The 21,469-nt window shown below is 40.7% G+C and overlaps 2 protein-coding genes across 2 annotated transcripts in view; one reads left to right on the top strand and one right to left on the bottom strand.

Moving 5' to 3' along the window:
• The first annotated feature begins 2,130 nt into the window (after nucleotides 1-2,130).
• On the top strand, nucleotides 2,131-11,650 carry LOC141779991 (ornithine decarboxylase-like). The gene is made up of 7 exons (XM_074655032.1): nucleotides 2,131-2,293; nucleotides 2,404-2,576; nucleotides 2,663-2,879; nucleotides 6,503-6,586; nucleotides 7,009-7,171; nucleotides 8,278-8,468; nucleotides 10,113-11,650. The coding sequence occupies exons 1-7, from the start codon at nucleotides 2,255-2,257 to the stop codon at nucleotides 10,368-10,370; spliced, it is 1,125 nt and encodes a 374-aa protein (XP_074511133.1). The 5' UTR covers nucleotides 2,131-2,254; the 3' UTR covers nucleotides 10,371-11,650.
• A 1,086-nt stretch (nucleotides 11,651-12,736) lies between these two features.
• LOC141779927 (retinoic acid receptor alpha-B-like) overlaps nucleotides 12,737-21,469 on the bottom strand; it is a 34,476-nt gene continuing 25,743 nt past the window's right edge. The window contains exons 5-10 of the mRNA XM_074654946.1: nucleotides 21,352-21,469; nucleotides 21,012-21,188; nucleotides 19,570-19,774; nucleotides 19,186-19,253; nucleotides 16,796-16,886; nucleotides 12,737-14,211 (exon numbers count right to left, since the gene is read on the bottom strand). The exon at nucleotides 21,352-21,469 is cut by the window's right edge and continues 43 nt beyond it. Of these exons, the coding sequence (XP_074511047.1) occupies nucleotides 13,937-14,211; nucleotides 16,796-16,886; nucleotides 19,186-19,253; nucleotides 19,570-19,774; nucleotides 21,012-21,188; nucleotides 21,352-21,469 (934 nt within the window). The 3' untranslated portion in view covers nucleotides 12,737-13,936. The remainder of the gene's footprint in view (nucleotides 14,212-16,795; nucleotides 16,887-19,185; nucleotides 19,254-19,569; nucleotides 19,775-21,011; nucleotides 21,189-21,351) is intronic.

Genomic DNA, 21,469 nt, shown 5'->3' with positions numbered 1-21,469 from the left:
TTGCACATAATTTTTCATAGTGTCACGGTCAAACCAGCTCTGCCTCAATAATGGTCTGTCAGTACTTACACAGCTCTCTAGGGGTAGCTACAGAGCTAGTCAGCCGTGAGCATGTGAAGAAGGAGTGGGCTATCAGCGTACCTGCTGTGGCGTGTAGTGTGGGCTGGCCTACCTGGTCCCCGCTTGCTACTGCTCTCTGATGTGCCCAGTCTGCCCCGAGCATAATACCTCTGATAATGACAGGATCAAGACAGAACAAATCAACATTAGCTTAAGGAGTAACTTCACCCCTAGGTCTGACTCTCATCAACGTGCATTCATATCATTTAATTTAACTATGTCAACTAAAATGGGCTTGATCAAACATGAGCCATCGTTTGCTTATGAGAAAAACAACTCTCTGTGGAAGACACACATACATATGTACTTTGGTATTTTTGTTGACACTGTCATAGAGGTGTTAATTGAAATATGTGTTTTAGAATTGAGGTGACAGATAGTGGTGGTGTTGTACTGGACTGCATTATTTTCAGAGGTGTAAATCTCATGTGTAAATAGGAAGGACAAAAAAATTACAAAACACCTCTAAATATATTGTAGTCCAGTACAACACCACCTTATAAGAACTCAGCAATAAACATATAATTGAATTTACACATTTCCAACAATATAAGTATATTGTTTAGGGAATTAGGGAATCAAGGTAAGATATTGTTTGCTTTCAAAAAAGTAGGCAGGGAAAAGCCACTAGTGAGCTAATAAAACCAGCATGTCACTCTGTCCTATTTCACATTGGACATGTGTGAGTACTTGCTATCAAACGTACTTCCAGTTCTGTTTTATAGAATATAATCTGCTATAATACTTATACTCATTTGAAAATATTTGAGAATTTCAGGGTTGCAAAATATGGAGGAGAATTCAAGATGTGGTAAGATTAAAAAAGTCTTCTCTGGGTGATGTTTAATGTGATGTAATGTGTGAGACATATGAATGTTAGAGATACATTTTTGACCACTATTTGCATGGCATGATTTCAGTGCAATGTAAGTACATTTACTCAAATACTGTCTAGTTAAGTACAGATTCAAGGTGCTGATACTTTATTTGAGTATTTCCATTTTATGCATCTTTACATTTCTACTCCACTACATCTCAGAGGCAAATATTGTACTTTTTACTCCACTATATTTACTTTTCAGATTTGTTCATACCTCTTCCTGTTCAGTGAAAACCGTGTATCTCCAAATTTGGTGATTTTGAATTTTATTGTTATTGAAAAACTGAAGAATGAAGTGTTTCTTTATGAGTTGAGAAACGTATCCTACATCTTCAGTTAATGAACTATTTAAAAATCTCACTTGGATTAGCTGGAAAATGCATCGTCACAAAGCTCTGAGCTCAGGATAAGTGGATTCTTCAGAGATTTAGTTAAAATGAGCACAACCTTAAACATCTACAGCAATAAAATGCAACATACACATGAATGCAGCAGTAATATTAATCCAAAATCACCATAAAAAATTGTAAAACACTGACAGGGAACATTTTACTGCACAATGAGTACTCTTACTTTTGATACTTTAAGTACATTTTGCTGATAATAATTGCATACTTTTACTCAAGTAAGCTTTTGAATGCAGGACTTTTATCTGTAGTGGAGTATTTTCATAGTGTGGTATTAGTACTTTTACTTAAGTAAAGGATCTGAATACTTCTTCCACCACTGCATAATATAGACAACTATCTATAAACAAAGACAAACAAAGCTGATTCTTTTTTGGAGATCCAGCTTTATATTAACAAAATGTGTTAATTTTATGCTTTTGTCTTTTACTGCTTGTCATCCCTTGCAGGACCAGTAACTAAAAATGGAACAGTCATGCATGTTTTGTCCCCTGATAATTGTGACATTGACATTTTAGACAATGGAAAGACCATCAATGATTTCATAGACAATAAAATAAAAGAGCTTGGTTCAGTGGTGAGTATCAGAGACATCGTGTCACTTAAGTTTCTATGAATCTCTGTGTGATTGTGTGAAAGTATTGTGAGATAGTTGAGGTTCTTGAGATGTGCATTTTCAAAATCAAATTTTAACTTTGCTTTATTCATTCAGGACAATGAAGAGCCATTCTATGTGGCAAATCTAGATAATATATATAAAAGACACCTCAGGTGGCTTACTAACTTACCTTGGGTCAAGCCTTTCTATGCAGTGAAGTGCAACAACACCGCAGCAGTTTTGAGGATAATGAGTGCTCTGGACACAGGTTTTGACTGTGCCAGCAAGGTACTGATGAAGTATTTCAAAGATAATCAAGCTCTCTGTTTTCTTTGTTATGGTGGAAGGTTGTTTCCTTCTCAGTTTGCTCATTTGAAACATTTTTTGGTCTTACACAGGGTGAGATCCAGCAGGTCCTGTCCCTCGGAGTAACACCTGACAGAATCATCAACGCACATACAACCAAACCACTGTCGCATATCAAATATGCCTGTGCTCGTGGAGTAGATATGATGACTTTTCATAGTGAGGATGAACTCCTAAAAATTTCTCTTTGTCATGCCAAAGCCAAGTAAGTGAACAACTAATAATATTTTAGCTTCTAGTGTAGATTTTTTTTAGAGTATTGATTAAAACTTCTTTCCACTCACTTTCCAGACTGGTACTCCGCATCGCAGTGGATGACTCCAAATCACTGATAAGACTCAGTTCCAAGTTTGGAGTCAAACTGGTGACAGTTGGTAAGCTGCTGGAACGTGCTGGAGAGCTGGGCTTAGAGGTCATTGGGGTCAGCTTTCATGTAGGCAGCGAGTGCACTGGAAGTTCAGCATTCAAGAAGGCCATTGCAGATGCCCGACATGTCTTTGACATAGCGGTAAGTCATCGTCATAGCAATAGAACATGACAAAACTACAGCAACATTTACATAGAGGTAAAGCCATTAATCAAGTTTGTTGTGATTATTTGCAATTGTGATGTAAATCGTCTCAACAAAGCAGTGGCGGTCAAACTAAATCTTATAACTTCCCTTCCCTCATCACCAAGACGAGGGAAGGCACTGCTTCAGTGGAGCTGCTCATGGTTCATCAGCTCAGACTGTGGTTGTACTGGACAGCTTGTGCAAATGTGTGTATCTGTGTGTGAGTGTGGAGCAGGGCATTCCTAAAAGAAGTTAGCATTGCATTTTCTAAGGTAGATAAGGTTGTTTAAATGATAACCAAACTTGCTAACAGAATACTATTAAATCTATAACTGTAAATGCAGATGTAATGTAGACGTTTAATAATGCTCTTTTTTTCAAGGAATAATGTTTGTGTTTATTGATTGATTGACATTGTGGTACCACTCTCTAATAAGGCACTCTTTATAAAGTGTTCATATGTTGTGACTAATGGCTTTATAGAACTAATTTACTGTTAATGCTTTATAGGTCAGTTATAACTTATAAGAGGATTATAGAGAGCATTAATAAGACTTTTGGGTTGTAAAAAAGTCTTTCTGGTTGATGTTTTTCCTCCTCTAAGATGACACAGGGGTGTATTTATAGTCCTGTCTATTCCCACACCGACAAAAAAACCTCCCGTCCCATCCCGTAACAGCAGCCTCCAACTCGGTCAGCCGGTTTTCGGTAGCTTGAACCCTGGAGTTGAGGTGTTCCACTGCAGAAATCCGAAGCTGGTCCATCGCTCTGTGATGTTATTCTGATTGATCCTTTTTTCTGTCTGGCCATTATGTCTTTGTGAGGAATGCTAATAGCTTGTATCAACATTTGCTGCTTGTTAGCATTAGCGTCAGCATGGCCTACAATAGACTTGCCATGGTAGTCGGTGTTACTGGTGTTAAACGATGTTCGGGCATACACCCAAATTACATGCCTATGTGTTATCAATCAGAAGATGAACGCTATGTAGCAATATTGCTTAGAGAAGATTGATAATCAATCGTTGATTCATATAATATATATATCTATAATGAATAACTCAAAATTATTAATCATAAACCCATGAATTGTCGTAAAATGTGAAGGAGAGTGATGAGACTCAGCTTCAGATATCACACACACAGGTTTACTATCAGAATTCACCCAGGTGCCACCCTATTTAGTATTTGTTTCAGGTATTAATGCACCATTCAGCAGCAGAGAAGATTGTGAAGCAGTTTCATATTCTAAATTTAGGTGTTGTCTAATTTAGGTTTAGCGTTCATTGGTGGATTTTCTTAATTATTCTTGCATCTAATATTAACTATCAATTTCTTAACTGAGAAAAATTGACTCTAAATTTTGGGGGTGGGGGGGGTCGGGGGGTGGGGGGGGTCGGGGGGACAGAAGAAGAGGCAGATCTCAATGTTGCTTGTAGTTTTATGGGTCTCTGTTCAGGGTCTTATGTTACTGATGTATCCAGCTGACAACTCCCATCTGAGTTTAGATTCTGTATTGAAATTTCTTTTTCAGGATTTATACTAATTAGCTATGTGCGCTTATCACATAGTAAATGAAGGGATAAGATTAATCTCACTATATCAAAACAATCAGTCCAAATGAGAGCAACAGAGAGGAGGGAGGGGTCACTCTGAAACAGACAGGCTTCTGTGTCTATTGGACTTCAGTGAGATAAAAGTTAACAGCAGAGTCAAATTCAATTTAGGCAACATACAGTAAAACTAAGGGAAATGTAAATAGAGTTGATTATCATGTACCTAATTCTATATGTAACAATAAAAAGGATTCAATTCATGTATGGTTCTCAATCAACGTTTGAAGGTTTAATACCCTTCAGGTAGATTAAAAACATATCAAAATATAAGATTAACTGAAGCATTAGTGTGCACCCAAATTTCTGTTTACGATCTCTGGGGACCTATAATATACATATATAGAAATAACATGTTGGCTGGCAATTGATCTAAGTGATTTAAAAAAGATAGCCCTACTTACAGTTCTGCTCTGCAGCTTATGATTACTTATTCATTAGCATAAGTATTTGAGTTATCAAAAGTGAAAATGACTGAACTAGATAAATTGAACTAAACTTAAACTAAGATGTAAATTTCAAAAGAATGAAAGGGAAGAAGGATGGGGGATGGGATTAGAGACGGGTTGTACGTCTCTCTGCTGGCTCCTACTAATTTCAGTTGTATTCTTGTCCCAAACATGTTAAACAAAACGTCCTGTTATTACAACATATGTTAGCAAAGCATAACACATCAAATCATACATGTTAATTTGCATTAAATGTCAGTTTCATTTAGTTTTATTCACAGTTTGGATGTCTGTTTGTGTGACTGTGAGCCACTCAAAGGAATGCAGTGCAGGTCGTAAACCGAGGGGGGAAAAAAACCTCTGGTCTTCATATTATTCCTCCAGTTCTGCTTGAGAGCTCCAATCTGTACACAACTTCAGTTCTTTTCAGATTATTGGTTAAACATAGCATGTTAATTAATGTACTTCACCGCTTTTCTGATTCTTTGGGAAGAAAAACAGATGTCAGGACCTTCAACCCGTAACAGATTCCTAATTCAATGAAAAAGCTCAAATGGTCAAAATGGATAATAAATCTTGTTGTTGTTTCTCCTCTGTGAGTTTAACCAGGCCGGTCATAAATTAAGCATCTCACCACTTAGTGCCCTTAGCCCTCTTAAGAGGTCACATGAACTTTCTGAGATAAGTTTCAATAATTAAATAATAACTTAATTATTTTCATCTTTCGTTATTATTTGTCTTTTAATTGTCACGCTACAGCTACAAACTTGTGAATTGAAAGACAAGATGATGGCAGAAAATTTGGTGTCAAAGCAAAAAGCAAAAGGGCCTGTTTGGCAATATTTTGGATTTAAACCCAATGCTATAAGAGAACCATAACGTTAATGAGGCCATCGCCGTATGGAGGATGGAGCAGTCCCAGCCAGGACCAGGAAACCTGCGGCCTCGCAGCGAGACCAGACACACAGCCATCCAATGTTAAAGATCAAAGTAAGCTCTCTACATATTGACCGTCAACTTTTCTTGTAAAATGTCCAGTGTAATCGGTAACATCGGTATTGTCACAAGTGTATTAGCTGGTGGGAAATTTTCCTCACCGTGACATCCCGAGGCAACAGTGTTTTTAGTGCCCTCTTTTATGGGTCATTTTCTATCACTGTGAAAACTCTACAGACTTATTATAAGCTCTGTCTGCTTTTAGATAAGAGCAATATGGTTGAAATATCTGGGTCCAGTGGGGAGCTAGTTACATATTCTTTTCTACACTGCTCAGACCAGGGTGCCATGCCGTTGTTCCCACAACCTATTATTACGAAAACCCAGAAGTGCAAAAAAATGTCCCATTGGATCGAAAGCCCGTTTCTCCGACAGCACGTTATCCCAAAAACAAACGGCCATTGTTCCGAAGGCCCACTGCTCCGAAAATACACAATCTCCATGAAAAAATGGTCTGTCCAATCTTATAAGCCCTTTATAAATGGTGCCTTATTAGACAGTGGTATTTGTCTCATTTTCAGAATTTGTTGGGCATCCAGATGAGTCTCTTGGATATTGGTGGAGGGTTCCCTGGGAGAGAGGATTTTCATGTGAAATTTGAAGAGGTAAAATAAAGAAAATAGACAGTGTTAGGTAATGCTCCACTCATTGTTGTGCAGCACCTCACCATATAATAATTACGTCAACTTTTTCCCTTGTAAGTGCCATGTCGGACCATTCAAGGAAACCTATGTCCTTTTACTCTTTAGTGGTTGTGTGATATTTTAGTTATCAAGGTTTCTCTACCTCAAGCAAGCATGACAACATTTAATGCAATGTTGGAGACATTTGATCAAACTTTGCCAGTGGTTTCGATCCAAGCTCTCTAATTACATGGCTCATACTTCATAGAAACACATGCAGGAACCTTACCTCTGTTGCCTGTAATACTGGTTACTGTTAAAGTGCCAGCGAAATGTCTGAAATATGAATAAAGGTGTAATACCTGTGAAATATGCTATCAACTCATTGTGTTTTTCCCTCCTAGTTTTCAGAAGTCATTAATGGAGCACTGGATGAATTCTTCCCGCCTGACAGTGGGGTTCAGATTATTGCAGAACCAGGTCGATACCATGTGGAATCAGCCTTCACACTATCAGTGAACGTCTTTGCCAAAAGAGTAATCTTAGATGATATGGAAGAACATAGCGGTAATGTATAGATGTCTTTTGAAGCCACATTGATGTTGAGTTTCAGTATTAACACATACAATATGTCTTTTTATTTCAATGTATCTTGATTTTAAAGGGAGAGTTTGGGTGTTTTTAAGTGGGGTTGTATTAGGCATTTATCTTTAGTCAGTGTTTTACTTACAGTAGATGACGTTGGTGCGCCCCCAGCTTGGAGAAACAGACAGGAGTACTGTCACAGGAGCAAAGCAATATAATGTACTGCTGTGGACGGGGGGCAGCAGCAAAACACATTTTAGCCACCTAAAAGAAGGGCTCATCTAAAACATTTATATCCATTTAAGTGTATGCTATATGAACAATATTTTCACCACTTTATCTTGCCGTCAGACTGCCCTTTCCGACGGGGAACTGAACTGAAAATGAAACTTATCTATGCTGTTCTTCTCAATCTCAACTGAGTCTGCTGACTTTGGAGAGAGCATAAATAAGTTTTACTTTCAGTTCAGTTCCCATCAACAATGTTCTAAATATAGCATACGCCTAAATGGATAGTTTTTTTTAGGTGAGCCTTTCTTTTAGGTGTATAAAATATGTTTTGCTGCCCCCACCCACAGCACTCAATTGCATTGCTCCTGCGCCAATACTCCTGTCTGTTTCTCCAAGCTGGGGGCGCACCGATGTCATCTACTGTAAGTAGTGGGCTTGCATTTATATAGCGCCTTTCTAGTCTTCTGACCACTCAAAGCTCTTTACACTACATGTCAGCATTCACACATTCACACACACATTCGTATACTGATGGCAGACGCTGCGATGCAAGGTGCCAACCTGCCCATCAGGATCTAAACAATCGGGGGATCGGGGATCGAACCACCGACCTTCTGATACAAGAGGTGTAGGCGACAGATGTGTCTGATGGCAGGACACGGCAATGGACCACTACATCATGAATCATCTTTAGTAGACAGCCATGCTCAGCCTCTGATTGAGAACAATCCTGACTTGCAGGGTTGTAGTTACTTTGTGTAGAACCGCACATACCTGGTTGCATGTGGTGGAGGGGCAGAGGGACCATAGATAAAAAGCATAATTTTTATTATAATTATTATAAAATTATTTTTATTTTCACATCTTTGCAAAAATATTGCATAGTTGCCATTTTAGTAACATTTTTATTTTGCATGTATTTTTTCCAGACGGTGAGGAAAAGCGCCCTGGCAGAACGATGATGTACTACATTAATGATGGAGCGTATGGCTCCCTGAATTGCCTTATCAATGATGTTGCCCACAAGCTTGAACCATACCTTTACAGGGTAAATAACAACCCTGTCACAACATAACAACATCAATATGGGACGATTCTCCGAAGCACCAGATTCAGTTTTTTTATGTCCAATGCCAACAATTTAAAATTGCTTTCCACAGTGTCTGAGCATGGCAACTACTACATGGTTAAAGTCAAAGGTCATGGTTATATAAATAATCTATGGTTGATGTATGGTTAGGGTTAGGCAACTAACATACTTTGTAATACTTAGGGAAAGATTGTGGTTATGGTTAATTCAAAGGCAAACATTAATTGCCGATGACAGAACGCAATCAGATTGCATCCTCGCAGCCATTGCAACTGGTCTCCAGACACTAAAGCCTGGGGCACACTGCCCGCTTCAGGCTCGCCTGACGGCAGCGTCGCGTCGTGGCCGCGTGATGCCCACCTAGGGTGTTCACACTAGACGCGAGTTAGCTGCCTGTCGGGAGCGTGTCAGCTACCTGTCAGCTGTGTTTCTGATGCTGCTGTCAGCCCTTTCTTTCTACATAGAGTTTGCCTTTTAATGGCCTTCATGATAAATATAATTTATATTTATTTTAGACAGAGAAAGGTTCAGAAACGTGTGGTAATTAGTAAATAATAGTAATAATCCACAATTAAAACTCCGTACTGTATTCATTTATGATGCTTTCTAACTCTCTGCTTGTTCCACATCACTGTCCGGCACATATTTCAGAATAAAAGCCTCGTGTTAACAAATGAAGGAATTCTGTGCAAAGAAAACCTGCTTCAGGGCTTTTATTTCGAAATGACAGCAGGAAGTGTTGATATAAACCCCAAACTTTATAAATTTTTGGAGCCCCCAACGTGACTGCGTTTTCCACAGCACTGACTGCTCATATTGCAGAATAAAAGCCTTGTGTTAACAAATGAAGGGATTCTGTCTATAGAAAAAACGCCTGAGGGCTTTTATTTTGAAATGAAAGCAGGAAGTGTTGATTTAAAAACAAGTTTACTTAACTTTACTTTTTTTTCATCTCCGTAACATATTCTACAGATAAACCTCGAAACTGTAGTAAAGTCTTGCTGGTATGAAGTTAATATACAGTCACTAGATCACTTTCACTGTCTGTGACATATTCTACAGATGTCTAGACATGGAAACTGTAGTAATCTTGCTGGTATGACGTGCGTCTGACGCGCGTCTGACGTGCGTCTCATGCGGGCAGTGTGTCCACTCTAACCTGTTAACATGGACGCTGAAATAAAAAACAACACACGACGCTGCCGTCACGCGAGCATGAAGCGGGCAGTGTGCTCCAGGCTTAACGCTCAGGGGCATTACCAGTTGGCCCCGCGTTCACTGCGTCATTGTGGGGATCTCCTTTCAGCCAAGGACCTGGCAAGGTCCCAGTGGGGACCCGTCACGGATCTGCCTGGGCCCCATCAAGGAGGGAGGGGAAATTCTAGATGGCTGCATCTGTAAATCTTGAGGTGTGGAATTGTTCCATCCTCATGAACAGCAACTGAGAATTGTTTGTTTAAAATAACATGTGGAACAGCATGTTAGTTACTCACCATCTGGCCTGAGAAATGAGTGATGTCAGACATGAGATTTAAAGGAATAGATTGTGGGAGAATGTCATGTGATGTGGATTTTCTATTTCAATGTTTGTGCTCTACACAGGCTGCTGAGAGCAGCGAGCAGAGACACCGGTCTGTCATCTGGGGTCCAACCTGCGACAGCCTTGACAAAGTAATGGACAGCTGCTGGCTTCCTGAGTTGCATGTGGGGGACTGGCTTCTCGTCGACAACATGGGCGCTTATTCTGTTAGTTTAGCCACTGACTTCAATGGCTTTGAAAGAGCACACATTTACCCTGTTGTGACAGCTGAGACATGGCATGCCTTAAACCTTTCTCACACCTACGATACTATCTATTAATGACGTGGTAGTACTTCTGTACGACAGTGGCTCTATACAAAAATGAACAAACAGGCATTTAACATCTGTCATCAATTAGTCAAGAATACTATTAACTATTATTATTACTACTAAATATTTACAATATTTTGTCATGTAAATTTATTTCACTGCATCTACAGTCCACCATCCTTTTCTTCCAATTTAAAATGACGTTTGTGTTATAGTCATACAGTTGATGGCATAAGCATAGATTTGGGTAATCAGGGTCAGGGTGCTGCTGAATTTTCACTACCAATATTTGAATGTTATCTGACCATCTTGTCATTTTAACTCCTCATCCTCTGTACAATTTTGCCAGTTTTGTTTTTTTATGTAAAAGGTGAACTACTTTAATTAGAATAAAAGTGTGAAATATGGGGGATACCTGACCTGGGGATCTGGCAACCCTCAGTCTGTAAAAGCATTGTCACTAGCTGCAGAAGTAATGTCTGCACAGTGAATTTGAAGCAATATAGATTAAACGATTGGTCAGTTGATATTACTGTTAATTCAAATTTCAGGCGTGTTTGCTGATTTGTGTTTGCTTTGCTTAAACATGTCATTTTAATATCAACCAACCTTATTATTGTATCGTTATGCCCCCAAAGAGCAAAAGATAGAGGACATCATGGTTCTAAAGGAAACCCAATAACAGCTTGGCTAATAAGTATATTCAACACATTCTCGTCCCAACTCCTCATATACTGATACCATGTTGTGAATTAAACAGAAATACTTTCTTAGGTTCAGAAAATACAACCGCTATAGTTAGGTTCAGGAAAAAACAACATGGTTGGGCGTAAAAAAACACTAAGTTCGTACAGGGAAAATGGCACTGAACATTGTGAACACGGGACATGAACGAATAGCTGATTGTAACGTGACGCACAGGACACGAACAGCGGTCTCCTGGATGGAAGCCTTGTGTTTGTTGGACCCATCCACCTCCCTTCCTGGATGAAAGCCTTGTGATTGTTGGACCCATCCAACCCCCTTCCTGGATGAAAGCCTTGTGATTGTTGGACCCATCCAACCCCCCTCCTGGATGAAAGCCTTGTGTTTGTTGGACCCATCCAACCCCCATCCTGGATGAAAGCCTTGTGTTTGTTGGACCCATCCACCCCACGCCCCCCCCTCCTGTATGATAGCCTTGTGTTTGTTGGACCCATCCAACCCCCCCCTCCTGGATGAAAGCCTTGTGTTTGTTGGACCCATCCAACCCCCCCTCCTGGATGAAAGCCTTGTGTTTGTTGGACCCATCCACCCTTCCCCCCCCCCCCCCCCCTCCTGGATGAAAGCCTTGTGTTTGTTGGACCCATCCAAACCCCCCCCCTCCTGGATGAAAGCCTTGTGTTTGTTGGACCCATCCACCTCCCTTCCTGGATGAAAGCCTTGCGTTTGTTGGACCCATCCACCCCCCACCCCCCTCCTGGATGAAAGCCTTGTGTTTGTTGGACCCATCCAACTCCCTTCCTGGATGAAAGCCTTGTTTGTTGGACCCATCCACCTCCCTTCCTAGCCGCCCTGTGTATCCCTTTCGCTCTTTAAACTACATCATCACAGCACTTTCCCGGAGCATTTAATATTGACCCAGATGGGTTTACATCGTAGTTAATGGAACACCCGGTGGGTCTCATTCCGGCGCTGAATCTAATCTAATACTGATGAGTGTGAGAAGCCGTCGGTATTTGACGCCCTGGGAATGAAAACGAGCTGGAATATTCTGTAATCAAAGCAGCATCAGTAACATGTAGCATTAACATTTATTATTATCATTAATATAATCTTTTTTCACAAGTAGATCAAGAGTTGGATTATTATTGAAAGGGGCATTAAAACTTGAATATTAAGATCGGTGTAAATCAATAACATCCATATAACTTTGTGAATGAAATTAGTTTGTGAAAATTTTAGGGAGGAAAAACTGTCATGTCCATTTTCAAAGGGGTCCCTTGACCTCTGACCTCCAGATCAGTGAATGTAAATGGGTTCTATGGGTACCCACGAGTCTCCCCTTTACAGACATGCCCACTTTATGATAATCACATGCAGTTTGGGGCAAGTCATAGTTAAGTCAGCACACTGACACACTGACAGCTGTTGTTGCCTGTTGGGCTGCAGTTTGCCATGTTATGATTGGAGCATATTGTTTTATGCTAAATGCAGTACCTGTGAGGGTTTCTGGACAATATCTGTCATTGTTTTGTGTTGTTAACTGATTTACAATAATAAATATATACATACATAAAGCAGAATATTTGCCCACTCCCATGTCCCATGATAAGACTAAATTTAGATAAAAAATGTGATTTGTGTTTAATTGCTATTAACTATGGACAATCATGTGAATAATCAGGATTAAATATTTTAATGGATTGACAGCCCTAATAAGAACACATTTAATGTTGTTGTTGGACTCTACAGTAACATGGGTGTTGAGGGACGAAAGAAACTTCTGTTACTTTTGTTCTGACAATGACCCCTGACTTGCTGCTATACTGAAAAACTCTGACATGTTAAACTTCAGGATATGTTAAAGTACTAAATAATCTGTCAAATGATCATGACTATGACTCATGAAACAATAAACACAACTTGCCATTCAAAGAAAATGACCGCTTGAGTAAATTTACTTTCCGTGATCCAAAACAGCTTCCCGGGTAAAACACAGTGACTGTTTGACATATCTCCTTGTATCCCAGTTTGTCCACCAGGAAGATGTTGTATTATTTTAAAATGAAAATGTCTTGTTCCACAGTTTGTTGATGAGAAGTCACTTGAGTTGCTGAAGCTCCATCTGAAAACAAACTACATACATCTTTTCTTACAGATGTTGATGCAAAGTAACGCATGGAGCAATGCCTCAAGCTTTACATTTCTGATTCCAGTGGATGGAAATCAAGTCAAGGACTATTCTTTTTCCATGATGTGTCTGTGAGGGGAAAGCAGAAGGTTGGGGACAGTGTGTATGTGTGTGGGGGGGTGATGTTGGGAAGAGGATGAAGGAAGAACTCTTTACAGTTGTATTGGGGAAATACAGTATATACACATGTACACTTAGGAAAATAACTTCTTGTATAAGTCCGCCTCAGTCTGACAACTTCTTTCCAAGCCTTTTTTATATACAATATATTACACATAGTGATTCTGCGTACTATACATGAGTTTTTATAAGGGAGGGTGTGTGATTTAAGAGGAATCCTCTTCATCAGTCTGTCCACATTTCAGTATCTCGATAATCCTTCATTTAGGTTCACACAGTCTGCATGGAATTAACCTTTTAGGCATTATAAAAAGAGAACAAAAAATGCTGCATGATGTCTGAACTCAAATCCAGTTCTCACAGCATGGTTTACCAGCTTTCATTCAACCTCACACCACCTATAGTATATACTGAGCCTATCATGTCATCAGTAACCCAGAGAGTTTATGGGTTCATCTGGTACTAGGTGCAGTTTCTTTCTGCCTTCAGTCAGCTGTGGGGATGGTTTTGTTGCAGTACCACGCCGTGTCCTGTGTGGACCAGAGGTGCTGAGTGCAGAGCCTCAGGTGGAGGGGGGGGGGGAGGGAGAAGAGGGGGAGCAGGGCACAGAGCTCGGGCTGGGAGAGGAAATGGATTTGGGCGATGGACTTGGTTGACAGCTCCCGAGCTCTGTGTCATCCTCTTCTCTGCCTCCTCCTCTACCTTTTCCTCCTCCACCCCCTTTCCCTCCCCCGGCTCCATGCCCTTCCAGTCCTTCAGAGTTCTCCAGCATTTCCTGGATGAGAGGAGGCATGGAGCCGGGTATCTCCATTTTCAGTGTGATCACTCGCTCTGCTCCTGTGGGAAAGGTCAGGATAAGAGAACAAGTCATTATGTAGGGACCTGGTGTGGTGAGTATGACACGACTGCAATTGAGGTAATAGTATTAGTAATGTGGAATACTAAGGGTGCTTTTACATCAGGGACCCAGGCCCGGATCCGAGTACACTTGTCCCCAAAGTCCAGTTCGATTGATTAGTGTGAACGCTCCATACTGTACTCGGGCACGGTTCGTCGATCCGTACCCGAGTCCACTTGAAAAGGTGGTCTGGAGTACGGATCATATGTACTCGGGTACGGTTCGCATCAGGTGTGAAAGCAAACCGTACCAAAACACGGAAGTGGACCGCTATTTAACGCGAGTAACGTTAGCAGTTAGTGAGTAGTTTTGAAATGGCAGGGATTTTTCAACGCCGCCAGTATCCTCCGATATCTGTATACATAGATAGAAAACAGTTTCACATAAAACTCGGAAAAAAAAGTTTGGAAACTTGTGTTTGGTGGATTATTTCTCTGTTGTTACAATGCTAATGGTCATTGTAATTTACATGGTTGGAAAGCCTGTTTATTTACCTTCACAATGATGTCCAACTTGTAAAATCATGCATTTGTGGGATGAGCAGCACAGCTGATTATGTGGGTAGAGCCCAAGAAATATTTGCCAAAATGCTCCGTCAATGGTAAACAGTGTATTCTCCTGTTGGTACTGACTCTTGTTTTGAGTTGTTTGATGGATTGGATGATTGAACTCTCTATCAGTAACAAGGAACAAACAAGACATATTGGCTATTTTACACTTTATTCATTTAATCCACCATCAGGAGCCTCAGTAGCGGTGGAAGATCCATACGCAGCCACAACAGCCTGGTACCTCCTCCTCATGCTGGTCACCAACCTGGTCACACGTTGCTGTGGGATGGCGTTCCATTCCTCAACCAGGATTGGTTGCAGGTCAGCCAGCGTGGTTGTGTTGGTCACTCTAACACGTACAGCACGCCCAAGCTGATCCCACAAGTGTTGAATTGGGTTGAGGTGTGGACTCTTGGCAGGCCGTTCCATTCTCTCTACTCCCACATTGTGGAGGTAGTCTGTGATAACCCTGGCTCTGTGGGGGCGAGCGTTGTCATCTTGGAGGATGAAGTTAGGTCCCAGATTGTGGAGATATGGGATCGTCACTGGCTGCAGAATCTCATCCCGATATCTCACTGCATTGAGATGGCCTTCAATGATGACATGCCTTGTTTTGTTAGTGACATCATTGAGGGAACACACAACCACGCTGGCTGACCTGCAACCAATCCTGGTTGAGGAATGGAACGCCATCCCACAGCAACGTGTGACCAGGTTGGTGACCAGCATGAGGAGGAGGTGCCAGGCTGTTGTGGCTGCGTATGGATCTTCCACCGCTACTGAGGCTCCTGACGGTGTATTAAATGAATAAAGTGTAAAATAGCCAATATGTCTTGTTTGTTCCTTGTTACTGATAGAGAGTTCAATCATCCAATCCACCAAACAACTCAAAACAAGAGTCAATACCAACAGGAGAATACACTGTTTACCATTGGCAGAGCATTTTGGCAAATATTTCTTGGGCGCTACCCACATAATCAGCTGTGCTGCTCATCCCACAAATGCATGATTTTACAAGTTGGAAGGAATTGTGAAGGTAAATAAACAGGCTAACCAACGATGTAAAATACAATGACTATTAGCATTGTAACAACAGAGAAATAATCAACAAAACACAAATTTTTAATATGGAATACTGAGGCTGCATTCTAAAAGTGTTTTAGTGTATTAGTAATGTGGAATACTGAGGTAATTAATCTCTTAACGTACTTTCTAACATTGCACGCTGTGCAAACAATTATTATATTAACATAGAAAAATGTGCAACATTGCGGGCAAAATACCTACACTCATTAAATCCATACTCCACTTTACACCTGACAATGTCAGCTGGGATCGGCTCCAGCCCCCCCACGACCCTGAATAGGATAAGCGGTTTAAAGATAATGGATGGATGGAATATCTCCACTGTCACATCCATCTGCAGTGGTGTGCATCAGTGGCGGCCAGTCAATAGAGGGCACATGCGGCGCCCCACCACAAATCTTAATTACAATTAATCACTGGAAGAGAAGCTGCCGTATGGTGAATGCATTTTTTGGATCGTCAAAAACCCTGATTTGTATTATCAGAAGTGAATCCAATGGGACTAATAACATTTGGAAAGCACAGAAGAGCCGTATGATTAAATCATTTGATCCCATCCATGTGTGTTCTCCTTCATAAATCCATGCACCACTAGAGTTGGGTCCATTTCCAGTTATACCGGTCCGGTCTGGTGTACAAGCTTAAAACAGTTTGATTTGATATGAACGGGCTGAATCACATTTGTCATTATGACGCGTTCTGGCAAATTAAAAAGTAGCCGAAATCAGCAACCTGTGCCAAAGGCGTCACGGCGCTAAATACAACTTGTATTGCATTAGTAATATGATAACATGATTACCATAATATTATGTTTGTTTATAAACGGCACTGGTGTGTGTGTGTGTGTGTGTGTGTGTGTGCGTGTGTGTGTGTGTGCATGTCTCACCCTTCACACTGATGCTCCTGAGGTCAGTAATCTTCATCAGTATCTTGGGGAACATACAGGGTTTATCAGGCCTCCTTCTCCTCACATAGATCTATGCGCACACAAGGACATGGAGGAAAAGTATTTGTTTATATGTATGAATATATAAATATGTATACATACATTTGGTAAAGCAGCTACAGTATATTATTATGACATTCCCTCTGTAATGTTACTAATAATATATTGTTCTACTGACAAATTATAATGTTTCTACTAATGATGTGTGTGTTTTACAGGAAGATCCAATTTGATTTTACTGTTCTATAATTCCTCACTGACAGTGATGCCACGTCACTGCTGCATAAAGAGAGTGAAAGAAACATTACATCAAAATAAATTTGTATCTGTTGTGTTCTTATCTAATTCTGCTACATATGGTGGGTATTTTTTAAATAACATGAGTCCCATTAGTTAAGAGATAAATCTGGTGATATTCTAAATCTTTTAATGCCAACAAAATCCAATGAAAAGACCAAAACCAACAATCAATTGTGTTCGTATCAAAGCCTACTGGATCTTCTTCTTCTGTGCCATAGAGCTCCATTGTTGTCCAAAAACTATTAAAAACACATCAATGAGCCTCACTGTGTCACTGGGTGACATGTTCCTTCATCACCATGAACACACACACACTGGACTTTATTCTGACACACACCGTCCTGCTGCCACAATACTCACTAAAGCACCAAATCTGGATTAATGCACCGCTGAAAATAGTCCCAAACAAAGGCACAATTCACTCCTGTGTGAGTAATACTCGCTAAAAACTACAGTGACCAGCTGCCTGAACCTTTTTAAGCCCTATATAATGAAACTATAAATCTACTTTTAAAGATTCACACCTTCAGTAACAACAAATGGGTTTGGTGCTGAGTGCCACAGACTGAGTAGGAAAGTCACAAAGTATTGAGAGACGGACTAACGCATTGACTACGTTCACATGCACACTAATATTCCACTATTATTCAGAATATGACAATGTTCAAAACGTGATATAACTGTAGAATTAGGCCTTATTCCAAATGGAGCATTTTACGATTAAGATATGGAATTAGCCGATATTATTCAGATTTTAGGAGCATTTTTAGGACATGTTTACAGCACAATTAGAATATGCGTCTCAGTTGGGATTTTTACAGCAGTTTGCGACACGTGGCCTCTTGCCTGTTTACGGCCAGCTCTGTGCGTTGTACACAAACCAACCAGCCGAAAGTCTGCAGAGATGCATGCCCAAAAGAAAAGCCCTCATCTGGGGTCGGGAGGAGAAACACACCTACTTTTAAACATTATGAAAGACTTGGAAATCAACAGGCTTTTGGATATGCGCAAATATCACAACGCAACCGTTTCAAGAACGTGGTTGAAGGAATGAAAGAGGGAGGCTGTTTTCACACGGTCTGTCCAGCAAGTTCGCCACCAGTTACGTTAATCGGAGTATAAAGGGCTGCATATAAACAGGAATATTAGTGGAATATTCATTTTCATTATCCATGTAAACAGTCTTTTTCGAGATAAGGGCAAAACATGCATGTAAATGTAGTCAGTGTTGGTTTTAGTCTTCTCATGGAATTTGCTGACAATAAGAGACATGATTCATGCAGCCTTATCCCCTAAGGCAGTGGTTCCCAACCTATTTTCTTTGTAAAGCCCCCCCTACTTGTATCTAAGAAAAGCTGAGCCCCCACCCCGATATTTTCTGACGTCATCACCCTTACTAAATGAGTTAGACTGTTTTTTATCAAACCAACTCTCTTTAATGAATATAACTAAGTAAACTTAATTGATTTACAGTAATAGTGTTAGAGCTGAAATAGATTTAGTGTTACTGTGGTTAAATAAATGTAATGTCATATTTGTTAGATTGCTGCTAGACCGCCCCGATAACACAGGTGCAAGCCTCCCGTTGTGTGCAGCAGGGGAGAGCAAATAGGTTTTTGACTGCAGTGAAAATCTTGTTTTTGAAAGACTAAACACCAACAAATATGAATTGTACAAAACAAATATTGGGTTTAAACAGAATGTGGCCTACTAGGTAGCAAATTGTTTAATAGTTTTATATACATACTTTTGTATAAATGATCCAAGTGTGTTATTATGGTTTTAGTTATTCTCTAATTCTGACAACCTCAGAGCAGACCAATCCTAGAGCACCCAGACTCCAGGATGGGGACCACTGCTCCAAGGTGATAGGCGTTTCTGTCTTGTTAACCAAAGCCTTCAGTTACGTATTAAACTTTGCCTTCTGTATAAGTACATATCTTTGTTTTGGAACTGGAGGACGTCTGCTTCTGGAATAAAAGTGCAAGGTTATAAACCGCAAGTAACAGAACAGTACTAAGATGTCAAACCTTCAAGGCTTCAAGCATCGGCTCTTGAAGAACATCCACCTTCTCTGACTCCTCCAGATCCTGACGATCTGCACACACACGCACGCACGCACGCACGCACGCACGCACGCACGCACGCACGCACGCACGCACGCACGCACGCACGCACGCACGCACACACACACACACACACACACACACACACACACACACACACACACACACACACACACACACACACACACACACACACACACACACATGAAACTTTAACAGTAAGTACACAGAACATGAATCTGTACAGCCCTATTACACATATCATCTCTATGTGAATGTGGGAACACTAAAGCGATTTTCTGTCATTGGTTATTTCATCTCATATTCCGCAGATATCCACTGCACTACCTCCACAGAGCAGACAGATGGCGCTGAGCAATCCCGTCTCTGCGTCGTCCATCTCCAGCGGGAGCAGCTGGTTGGCAAAGGAGAACACCAGGTCTGTGAGAGGTCCGAACCCGGCGTTGTGCATCTGGGTGCGGTTCAGAGTCAAACCGTCGGAGAAGGTCATGGTGTCCTTGTCTGGGGTGTAGCGGGTGCAGATCCTTAGAATCTAAGAAGAGGGGACGAAGTGGCCGAAAGCAGAAGGAAACAACAGGAGATGAATTATTTAAAGGAGACATTGTGCTGTACCACAGCTGTACATTTCCCGGTGTGAAAGACTTGTCTTTGTTAAGGAATTGTTTTGTGTAACTTGCTCTAAGAGTATGTTTATGTGTGACAAAACTCTAGGACTGGGACGATACTCCTATCTCCCAATACTATCACTTTACTACCAATATGTATTGTATGTATATGATTTTATTAATATATATTGCGATTTGTTTGCGATTCTACAAGTAAGGTGATCCGATATTACGGTTTATTGCGATATATTAATTTTTGTTAACTTTTTTAACTTTAGACCATGGGAAAAAGTTGAATCATACACTTCTAGGGACTTTTACTTTGTAAAATCTCTAAGTGAATCCAGTAACATTTTTTGATTTTCAGCATGTATGTGGTCAGAGATGTCCTGAAGTCATATATATCAGTCATTGGCAGGAATTATTTATTATCCAGCAACCCAAAAATCAAAGAATAAAGACATTTCCCTCACAGATTAGTGGTATTTTCTTTTTAATTTATAAAGACATGTAATGTTTTATACTTCTGGTGAATATAATTCATCAGTCTTATTTCCATAGATGTATTTTGTATATACAGTTCCCTTTGTTAACACCTTATTTTGAAAAGCGGACGTAGTCCCACGTGTTTACTTCCTCTAACTTCTCCAAGGTGGTCTCTAGCTCTCCCGTCAGCTCCGTTCTCTTTATCCATCCATGGTCAGCTCCATCGGGGCCGTTTCAATGCAGAGAACACAAATGTCAGTATCTGAGTGCTCTACAGTTGTAGCGTCGGCCCATTTGACCACGGAGACGAGAGCGACGGCCGGCTCGCTCTGCTTTTCCTGTCAATGTGTGAAACCCAAAGTGTTTCCATCCTTTACTGGATGTGTAGTGTTTACCACGCTGGATTTAACATGGGAGGGTGCAGGTCGTGTCCACAGTGACCCTTCAACGGTTTACACTCTCTGAGGTTTGTTTTGGTTGACGGATACGGAACGGATATGACGTCACGTTACTCAGACTACCACAATAAAAGTGGTAACTTCCTTCTACTTCCACATAGACTCAAATGACGCAAATATATCGATTCTGGTATTAAAACAAATCAATTTCAAAATCGTAAAAAAAAAAATCTCCATACATAGGTGAATGGATTTTTTTCCCCACCCCTACAAAACTCACCAGTATGTCGAGGCAGGCAGCTTTGAGCAGGGTGATCTGATCAGCGATGGTTAATGTTGTGAAACCAGGGAGCTGCTTGGCAAACTCCACTGTCTTAATGATGCATTTGGTGGACAATTCACTGAACTTGTCCCAAAGATTGACATCCAGAGAGACACGATGCTCCGAGCTGTTGCTCTGCAGGTTGGGGTCAGGTAAGGAACAGAAGGCAGAGAGTCTGAATAAAACACCTTTAAAACATTGGCTATACCGTTATGTTCGCTCTGTTTTTAGGTGTGAGTTATTAACAATATTTTCATCTGCATTTTTTTTATTAAAATCTGCTTGTTGATGTTGGTACCGTGGTGTATTTTCCCAGCTGACAGAGGGAGGGGAATGTGTCCTGATGGGCCCGGCGGACTCGTTCAATCATCTGCTCTGTGTCTGCTGACAAGACGTAGATCTCCGTCTCCCCCTGC

Source organism: Sebastes fasciatus, chromosome 13, assembly GCF_043250625.1.
Source record: "Sebastes fasciatus isolate fSebFas1 chromosome 13, fSebFas1.pri, whole genome shotgun sequence".
NCBI lineage: Eukaryota > Metazoa > Chordata > Actinopteri > Perciformes > Sebastidae > Sebastes > Sebastes fasciatus.
The sequence above is the reverse complement of the archived record's forward strand: the minus strand, read 5'-3'. Positions and strand labels throughout refer to the sequence as shown.